The 10,261-nt window shown below is 44.1% G+C and overlaps 1 protein-coding gene across 1 annotated transcript in view; it reads left to right on the forward strand.

Moving 5' to 3' along the window:
* LOC143927205 (uncharacterized) overlaps positions 1-9,952 on the forward strand; it is a 55,676-nt gene extending 45,724 nt beyond the window's left edge. Inside the window, exon 2 of the mRNA XM_077451196.1 lies at positions 1,781-9,952. Coding sequence (XP_077307322.1) covers positions 2,109-4,265 — 2,157 coding nt within the window. The 5' untranslated portion in view covers positions 1,781-2,108 and the 3' untranslated portion in view covers positions 4,266-9,952. The remainder of the gene's footprint in view (positions 1-1,780) is intronic.
* The last annotated feature ends 309 nt before the right edge of the window (positions 9,953-10,261 follow it).

Here is a 10,261-nt window from a genome sequence, read left to right on the forward strand (position 1 = left end):
GCCAAAAAAAGGGTCCCGTGCGAATTTGCGGCGGGTGCGGCGCGAATTCAGCCATACTATCTGTATGGCTGAACTCAAATCGCACAGAGATCGGATGTGATTTGCACTGCAGTGCGGTGCGAATCACATCCGTTCTCATAAACCGCTGCAATGTGAACCCAGCCTTAGTGACACTGGCGACGGGGGGTGATCACGGGGTTAAACCTTTATTGGGGGGGTTAGGGGGGCACATTAGAACTAAAGGGGGCTAACCCTAACAGTTATTACAGTCACAAATGACACCAATGCAAAAAAAAAATGCAATTGGTGTCACTGTGACTGGGGGGGGGCAGGGGTAATTGGGGGGGTGATCGGGGGGTAAAGGGGGGGTGAGTGTGCCTGGCATGTTCTACTGTACGTGTGGTGTGTTGGTGCAACTCACCGATCCTCTCTCCTCGGTGCCGGAACGAAAAATACCGACACGGAGGAGAGAATACATCACTTCCTCTCCTGTGAGGAGAGGAAGTGATGTCGTGGAGCATTTCTATTCCTCGGGAGCGATCGCGAGGGGGTGGCCATGAATGAATGGCCGCCCCCTCATCCCGGATCGCTCCCGAACGAATACCGACCGCCGCAGGCACCGGGGGGGGGGGGCCCGATCGGGCCCCCCACCCGCGGGCAGGCAGGGACTTATATATACGCCCTTATGCCTGCCCGTGCCATTCTGCCGACGTATATCGTCGTGCGGCGGTCGGCAAGTGGTTAAAGTGTATTTCTTCCCTAAAAATGAGTTTGAAAAATTGCTGTGCGAATACCGTGTGACATATAAAAAATTACAACGACCTCCATTGTATTCCCTAGCGTCTCATATATGTGTAAATGTGTGTGTGTGTGTGTGTGTGTGTGTATATATGTGTATATATATATATATATATATATATATATATATATATATATATATATATATATATATATATATATATATATATGTATGTATGTATGTATGTGTGTGTGTGTGTGTGTGTGTGTGTGTGTGTGTGTGTATATACATAGTGTGTGTGTGTGTGTGTGTGTGTGTGTGTGTGTGTGTGTTTTTTTTCTGAGTAATTTTCTAGCAAAAAAACAATGATTTTTCAGAGTTGGCTTGGGTGGCAAGTGGTTAAAATTCAATCCAATACAGAAGCCCAGAGGTGTTTTGTACACAGTTGATGTATGGAACTGTCTGACAGTGGATCGCCTGGTAAAAGGCCGGGATCGACCCTTTACTCCGATCTGTGACCAGCCGAGTCGCTAGGACTCAGTGATCACAGACCGCGCCGCAGGGGCACGCTTGGCAACCCGAGAGCAGGAGGACATCCGTGTACGCCCTCCTGGCAATTTAAGCCCACGCTGTAGCCGTCTTTTGGCTATGGAGTGGGCTTCAAGTAGCAAAGGCATCCTCTGCAACAAAAATTTAACATTTTTGTTGAGATACTCTCAAAATATTAATCCATGGTTAAAGATATGCCTACACTGGGAATTTCTATGTTTGATCGGGGCAAGTGCATCAGCTGAATAATAATAATGAAAGATTCACGCTGATTCAGATTGACTTTGCGCATCAACATAGGCAAACAGCTTATTCTTCCGATCAGAAAAATGTAAGAATTTGCAACAAGGTTTGTTAAACTTCCTGGTAATTTACATTGGTCACCCAGAGGGGATTGTTTTTGTTTTCAACAAAAGTGGAGTTACTTGTTAAACACTTTATTTATCCCTTTTATATAGAATTCTAACTTTTTTTTTTTTTTTTTCTGTATAGGTGGACTGAAAAATCGTTTTTTTTTTTTGTCATGTTGGTCTTCATAAGTACAACCAAGTCCCACAGGAAACCAGCCATATGGGTGTTTTTTAAGGGACTGAAAGTCTCTATTACAGTTCACTAAAGGATTCCCACAGGACACAAGCCGTAATGGTGTTCTTAATGTCATAAATATTTTTGATGCTCTTCAACATCGATCTAGCTTCAGAGGACAATAGGAGAGAAGTTGATTCGGCGTTCTGGAATTGACAATAGCTTTACAGCCCATTCATACATAAAATAAACCATTTCAAAAGCTATTTCTTGTTTGGAAAGTGACGGTTTTACCATGAGGGCAAAACATACCCGACGTCAGAAGTTTCACACCGGAGAGAAGCCGTTTCAGTGCTCAGAATGCGACAAAGCTTTTACGGTGAAGTCAAGGCTTATCGTACATGAAAGGCTTCACACTGGAGAGAAACCATTTCAGTGCTCAGAATGTGGCAAAGCTTTTAAAACAAAGTCAAATCTTACCTCGCACAAGTTTCTCCATACTGGAGAGAAGTCACATCAGTGTTCTGAATGTGACAAATCTTTTACCACCAATGGTAATCTTACCAAACACAAAATGGTGCACACCGGTAAGAGGCCGTTTCAGTGTTCTGAATGTGACAAAGCTTTTATAGCGAAGGCAGAGCTGATCAAACACCAGAGGGTTCACACTGGAGAGAAGCCATATCAGTGTTCTGAATGTGACAAAACGTTTAAATACGAGGAAGGCCTTACTGTACACAAGATGATTCACACAGGAGAGAAACGATTTCAGTGTTCCAAATGTGACAAATATTTTCCACGGAAGGCGCAGCTCATCTCACACCAGTGGGTTCACACTGGAAAGAAGCCACATCAATGTTCTGAATGTGATAAAGCATTTACTACAAAATCGGGTCTTATCAGTCATAAGATGACTCACACTGGAGAGAAGCCCTATGGGTGTTCCGAATGTGATAAAGCTTTTGCACATAAGGAAAGCCTTAAACACCACCAGAGGATTCACACCGGAGAGAAGTCGTATGATTGTTCTGAATGTGGGAAAGCTTTTGCAAGCAAGAAACAGCTTATCCAACACCAGAGGATTCACACGGGAGAGAAGCCGTATCAGTGTTCTGAATGTGGCAAAGCTTTTGCAAGCAAGAAACAGCTTATCCAACACCAGAGGATTCACACGGGAGAGAAGCCGTATCAGTGTTCTGAATGTGGCAAAGCTTTGGCAAGCAAGAAACAGCTTATCCAACACCAGAGGATTCACACGGGAGAGAAGCCGTATCAGTGTTCTGAATGTGGCAAAGCTTTTGCAAGCAAGAACCAGCTTATCAAACACCAGAGGATTCACACTGGAGAGAAGCCGTATCAATGTTCCGTATGTGAGAAAGCCTTTAGACATAATGAAAGCCTTAAACACCACCAGAGGATTCACACCGGAGAGAAGTCGTATGATTGTTCTGAATGTGGGAAAGCGTTTGCAAGCAAGACACAGCTTATCCAACACCAGAGGGTTCACACTGGAGAGAAGCCGTATCAGTGTTCTGAATGTAGCAAAGCTTTTACAATGAAGCCTACTCTTCTCCAACACCAGAGGATTCACACGGGAGAGAAGCCGTATCAATGTTCCGTATGTGAGAAAGCCTTTAGACATAATGAAAGCCTGATCACACACCAGAAAGTTCACACCGGAGCGAAGCCACATCAGTGTTCTGTATGTAACATGACCTTTGCATTGAACTCGGAGCTTCTCGTTCACCAGATACTTCACACTGGAGAGAAGCCATATCGTTGTTCTGAATGTGATAAAGCCTTTTCATACAAGTCAAAGCTTTTCCGACACCAGAAGATTCACACTGGAGAGAAGCCGTTTCGGTGTTCAGAATGCGGAAAATCTTTTGTGGTAAAGTCAAGGCTTATCGTACATGAGAGGATTCACACTGGAGAGAAGCCGTATCAGTGTTCTGAATGTGACAAAGCTTTTCCCGGCAAGAAGGAGTATATCAGACACCGGAGGATTCACGCTGGAGAGAAGCCATATCAATGCTCCGAGTGTGACAAAGCTTTTACAATGCAGCCAGAGTTTATCAGACACAAGATGGTTCACACCGGAGAGAAGCCTTACCAATGTACTGAGTGTGGTAAAGATTTTTCACGTAAGGAAAGCCTTGTCAGACACCAGATAGTTCACTCTGGAGAGAAATCATTTCAATGTTCAGAATGTGATAAAGCTTTTAAACACAAAGCGAGCTTTATTGTACACCAGAAGGCGCACAAGGGAGAGAATCCATATCGGTGTCCGGAATGTGGCAAAGCTTTTACCGTGAAAAAAGATCTCATCAGACATCAAAGGGTTCACACCGGAGAGAAGCCTTATGAGTGTACTGAATGTGATAAAGCTTTTAAACAGAAGATAGGTCTTATCAGACACCAGAGGGTCCACACTGGAGAGAACCCAGAATGAGATAAAGCTTTTACGATTAATGCAGAGGCTTCACAAGCTTCAACTGCAGTGAGAAAACTTGGGGAGAAGAGGGGATTACGAGAGTCCATTCACACAGGGGCAACACGACTTCCAGCGAGACTTTGGGAGGCAACTTGGACACGACTTGAGTATGAATCACAGCGCAACTTGAGGCAACTTACAAGGCAACTTGAAGTTGCCTCCAGGACAAGAGACTTTGCCAGTGGCCAATCGCATAATAATCAGCTCTCTGAGAGTGGAGGGTTTGCCTAGAAAACTATTTTTACTTCCTGGAAAGTTGCTTCAGTTAAGACAAGGGATCCGACTTGGAGGCAACTTCCATTGAAATTAATGGGTACAAGTCGCCTAGAGGTCAGATTGAAGTAGTACAGGAACCTTTTCTGAAGTCGGAGCGACTTCAGTAGTGTACATTAAAGACGGCTCTCATTCACTTACATTGATTTTATCATGTTGTGCGACTTGAGGCAACTTGGGACGACTTAAAGTTGGATCCAAAGTTGCCCCTGTTGTGAATGGACTCTAAGGGTCGGTTCACACTGGGACGACTTGTCGGGTGACTTAGCCGCCTGACAAGTAGCGTCCCGTTCTGTACAATGGAACCGTTCTAATCGAAGTGACACAAGTCGCTCCGACTTAGAAAAAGGTTCCTGTACGACTTTGGAGGCGACTTGCATTGACTTCTATACAGAAGTCGTTTTGTAAGTCGCCGCAGCAGTCGCGTCCAGGTCGCCTGAGGCAAGTCGCGCTGTAAGTTGTGCTGCCTCAGTGTGAACCGGACCTAAAGAGGTCACCGCTAAGCCACAATTAAAGAGTCGCAGGTGTCTCTTTAGTTTCACGCCCCATGTCACCCCACAAACTAGTGAAAAAGTATAAGCCTACTTTAAAAACCAAACTAAAAACTGAGCAAATAAGAATGTAATGGATGGATTCTTTAACCGTTTCCCGACCGCCTCACGAAGATATACTGCGGCAGAAGGGCACGTACAGGCACATTAACGTACCTGTTGTTTTTTTGGGATGAGCTTGACAGTACCACTTAAACCCAGCTGGTTGCATGCCTTGCATCTAGTTTTTCTGCAAGTCTTAGCCCCTGTACACGCGGTCGGAGATTTCGACAACCAAATCCGTCGGATTTTGTTCGTCGGATTTTGTCCGAAACTGTTGCATACACGCGGTCGGACAAAGTTGTCAAAAAATCCGATCTTTCAGAACGTGATGACGTAATTTTGTTACGATGGGACTACGTTCACGCTAGTAGCCAATAGCTTTGATGTAGGAATTTGATCTGAGCATGCGCGGCACTTGGTCCGATCGAAATTCTCTACACATGATCGGAGTATGTCCGATCGGACCAGTTGGTCGGGAAATATTTCCAACAAGTTGGAAAATTGGGTCCGACGGATATTCCGACGGAATCAGTCCGATGCATACCACACACAGTCGGATTATCCGACAACGCGGTCCGATAGGACACATTCCGACTGATTCTCCGACCATGTGTACAAAGGGCTAAGATTCGAAAAGGTGAAGATTGGATGTCCTTCCCAAGCTCAATTCTCTGTTTGCTCATCTCCATAGACCAGGAGTCTCCAAAATACGGCCCTCCAGTTGTTCAGGAACTACAATTCCCATCATGCTTAGTCAAGTCTGTGAATGTGAATTTTACAATGCCTCATGAGATGTGTAGTTCGGCAACAGCTGGAGGGCCGTAGTTTGGAGACCCCTGCCATAGACTAATCACACAATAAAACTGAAAGATATCTGAGCTTGCTAAGTATGTGGTCATATTCCTACAATTGGGGTTCTCTTAATTGACTCGGTGTGGACAGAGCTCTTTTTTTGGAAAGGTTTGTTTGTGAAAAACAATATTTGATTGTAGAAATGTTACGATGTTGGCCCTAAGGTGTGATTATAGGTAGTATCAGTAATTTACTTAAATGCTGAAATCTATCATTAAGCATTTTGGTCCCCTGGCCTTTCTCCACCTTAACCCCTTGAGACAGAGTATTTTCTTTCTTTCCTTTTTTTTTTTTTTTATTCATTTTTAGCAATGTCTCAGTTCTGTGCATTATACCTTTTTTTTAGCATATGTAGTCTACCCAAATTAATTATACTTCAGTTTTTTTGGGGGACAGATAGGGCTTTGATTTGGTAGGAAATTTTGGATTTACCTATATTTTTTCCTTGGCTTTTATTAGAAATAGTACTTTTTTTTTTTTAAAAAGGTAAAAAAAAATAAAAAAAAATGTTCCTGTACGTTTTCCCAACAGAGTGTTTTTAGGTAATTTTATGCACTGCCAAATGTTTTATTTCAAAATACAATCAACAAATTCTGCTGATTTCAAATTATATCACAATAGTGTGATTTTTTTTTTTTTATGCAATGTAGTGAAATGGTAAAGCTCAGAGTGATAATCAACATGTTTTACTTTTAGGAGAGCTTTGTTCCCTTTTTTTCTTTATTTTTTTATTTTTTTTTTCACACTTTATTTTCTCTTTGGCGGGTCTGGAAATAGTCAGTGGAGACCAGATTCAGACCCACACATGCATCTGTGCAGCAGCAGATCACTTCCAACCATGATCTATTGTTGGCTGCGACCAGTATCTCTAGAGTGGATATGTTTTATACAGCAGACTCTCTTCATAAATGGGATGGGGAACGATGAGTAAGATGACCCAGTGTACTGGAGTCATGGATCAGATGACCAGTGAAACCATTGATGATATAGTAGATCTGACAGCAGAAGCAAAGACTTAAGGCCAGCCATACACAGTTTGAATCTCGGTTGGTTCCGCAGGAACCGACTGAGATTCGAACCGTTTAAAGGGTAGTCTGAAGGTACCAAGTTGACTGATCAATTAACTTGGGTACAACCAGCCTGCCGGATTCTCTTATGATTATAGCCAGGCATGTACTGGCCATCGGGGCAACCGGGAGTTTTCCGGTGGGTCAATGGCTCAGTGGGCCACTCTGATGTAAGGGGGCTGGTGATGGGACACTCTGATGTAAGGGGGCTGATGATGGGACACTGTGATGTAAGGGGGCTGATGATGGGACACTGTGATGTAAGGGGGCTGGTGATGGGACACTCTGATGTAAGGGGGCTGGTGATGGGACACTCTGATGTAAGGGGGCTGGTGATGGGACACTCTGATGTAAGGGGGCTGGTGATGGGACACTCTGATGTAAGGGGGCTGATGATGGGACACTGTGATGTAAGGGAGTGCTGGTGATGGGACACTCTGATGTAAGGGAGTGCTGGTGATGGGACACTCTGATGTAAGGGAGTGCTGGTGATGGGACACTCTGATGTAAGGGGGCTGGTGATGGGACACTCTGATGTAAGGGGGCTGGTGATGGGACACTCTGATGTAAGGGGGCTGGTGATGGGACACTCTGATGTAAGGGGGCTGATGATGGGACACTCTGATGTAAGGGGGCTGATGATGGGACACTGTGATGTAAGGGGGCTGGTGATGGGACACTCTGATGTAAGGGAGTGCTGGTGATGGGACACTCTGATGTAAGAGGGCAGGTGATGGGACACTCTGATGTAAGGGGGCTGGTGATGGGACACTCTGATGTAAGGGGGCTGGTGATGGGACACTCTGATGTAAGGGGGCTGCTGATGGGACACTCTGATGTAAGGGGGCTGCTGATGGGACACTCTGATGTAAGGGGGTGGTGATGGGACACTCTGATGTAAGGGGGTGGTGATGGGACACTCTGATGTAAGGGGGCTGGTAATAGGACACACTGATGTAAGGTGATGCTGATGGGATGATGTAAGGGGGCTGGTGATGGGACACTCAAAATGTAAGTGGCCGGTCTGGATGAAGTCCAGGGCCAAATTTCTGTCCCAGTCCAGCCCTGATTATAGCTATAGCTTTATAGCAATTTATCACTGTCTTCTACTGGCGAGGACAGCTTACCCTGACAATAGCTTGACAGGAAGGATTCCCCTGTCAGCACTGTCCCCTGTTGATGGTTGCCGGAAAGAAATCTGCACTGTGTATGGCCGGCCTAAGATGGTGTCACGGAAATGCATGGCTGCTGTCTATCTCTCATTCATATGCCCATGGTGGAGTCTACCAACTGGTGTCAGATGGTTGTACATTCATTTCAGATCATGAGGAACTCCTATGACGTCATCTATACAAGAAAAAGGAGTTCCAACAGGCACCTGATTTTGGAGTAAGTAGGATCCATTTTCTTAGATGGGCTGAGTTGGAACTTGAATAATATATGGTGGATTTGCTTACTAAATCTTTAGTTGCTACTATATTTTTTTGATAGTCATTTTACACATTGCAGTTTCTTTTAGAGTTGTTTGCCTTTTTTTGAACAATGCACATTTTAGGCTTGAAGACCAGCTAAAACCTGCATAATTAATCTGGTTGAAAGAAGACACAAGTCCATCCAGTTCAACCCACAGGAAAAAAAAGAAATACTAAAACTCACACAAATGGAAAACCTCCATATATTTCCACAGTTAATCCAGAGGAAGGCAAAAAAAAAATCCCCAATAAAGCATGATCCAATTTCTTTTTGATTTCCCCCCCCCCCCCCCCCCCAAGAGGCAATCAGATATTCTCTGGATCAACGTTACCTATAAATGCTAGTACCCAGTTATATTATGTACATTTTAGGAAATTATCCCCACCTACTGAGCCGGCCAGAACCACCTCTCGGGGGAGTCCATTCCACATTTTCGCAGCCCTTACCGCATACATTATGGTGGGAATTTTTTCAGAACTAGAAGCTGGAGCAGCTTTGAATGGCTATCAATGGGCTTCCATCTTCATCTTGTTCAGTTATGCTTTGAAAATTAAAGATGGAAGCTAATTGGTTGCCTTGTACGCCTGATCCAGTTTCTGGTTTTGAGAAATCCCCCTCTATATAATTTTTTATTTTATTTTTTTAAAGCAGAGGCTCTGGAGATTAAAATGGTGGTAACTGCAATAATTTTATGTCCCATGATATCAGTGCAAATGTTTTCTCAAACCCATTTTCTAAACCCCAAGTTTAACCACTTCTCGACCAGCGCACGACGATGTACGTCGACAGAATGGCACGGGCAGGCATATTGGCGTACAGGTACATCCAATATTGAATGCCGCCCTGCCATCGGGAGCGCGCCGCTGGCGGCCCACTCCCGCGCTGGTCGGGACCCCCGTGAGTCCGGTCGCGGGACCCGTGGACTCGATCGCCGCGGGCATACCCACGATCGTCTCACGGAGCGGCCGAATGGAGGAAATGCCGTGTAAACAACATTTCTCCATTCTGCCTAGCAACTAGTGACGCTGATCTCTGCTCCATGTGATTGGAGCAGAGATCAGTGTTCACTAAATGAAAGCCCAACCCCCCCACAGTTAGTAACACACCCCTAGGAACACTTAACCCCTACACTGCCACCCACTGGTTAACCCCTTCACTGCCAGTGTCATTTACACAGGAATCACTGCATTTATATAGCAGTGATTGCTGTATAAATGACAATGGTCCCAAAAATGTGTCAAAAATGTCCGATGGGTCCCCCACAATGTCGCAGTTACAATAAAAATCGCTGATCGCCGCCATTACTAGTAAAAAAAAAAATAATAAAAAATTATTAATAAAAATGCTATAAAACTATCCCTATTTTGTAAACGCTATAACTTTTGCGCAAACCAATCAATAATCGCTTATTGCGATTTTTTTTTTTTTTTTTTTTTTTTTTACCAAAAATATGTAGAAGAATACGTATCGGCCTAAACTGAGGGAAAAAAATGTTTTTTTTATATATTTTTGGGGGATATTTATTATAACAAAAAGTAAAAAATAATGCGTTTTTTTCAAAATTGTCGCTCTATTTTTGGTTATAGCGCAAAAAATAAAAACCGCAGGGGTGATCAAATACCACCAAAAGAAAGCTCTATTTGTGGGAAAAAAAGGACGTCAATTTTGTTTGGGAGCCACGTCGCACGACCGCGCA

Source organism: Lithobates pipiens, unplaced genomic scaffold (assembly GCF_037356315.1).
Source record: "Lithobates pipiens isolate NorthernLeopardFrog02 unplaced genomic scaffold, aLitPip1_a1.2 Scaffold_23, whole genome shotgun sequence".
NCBI lineage: Eukaryota > Metazoa > Chordata > Amphibia > Anura > Ranidae > Lithobates > Lithobates pipiens.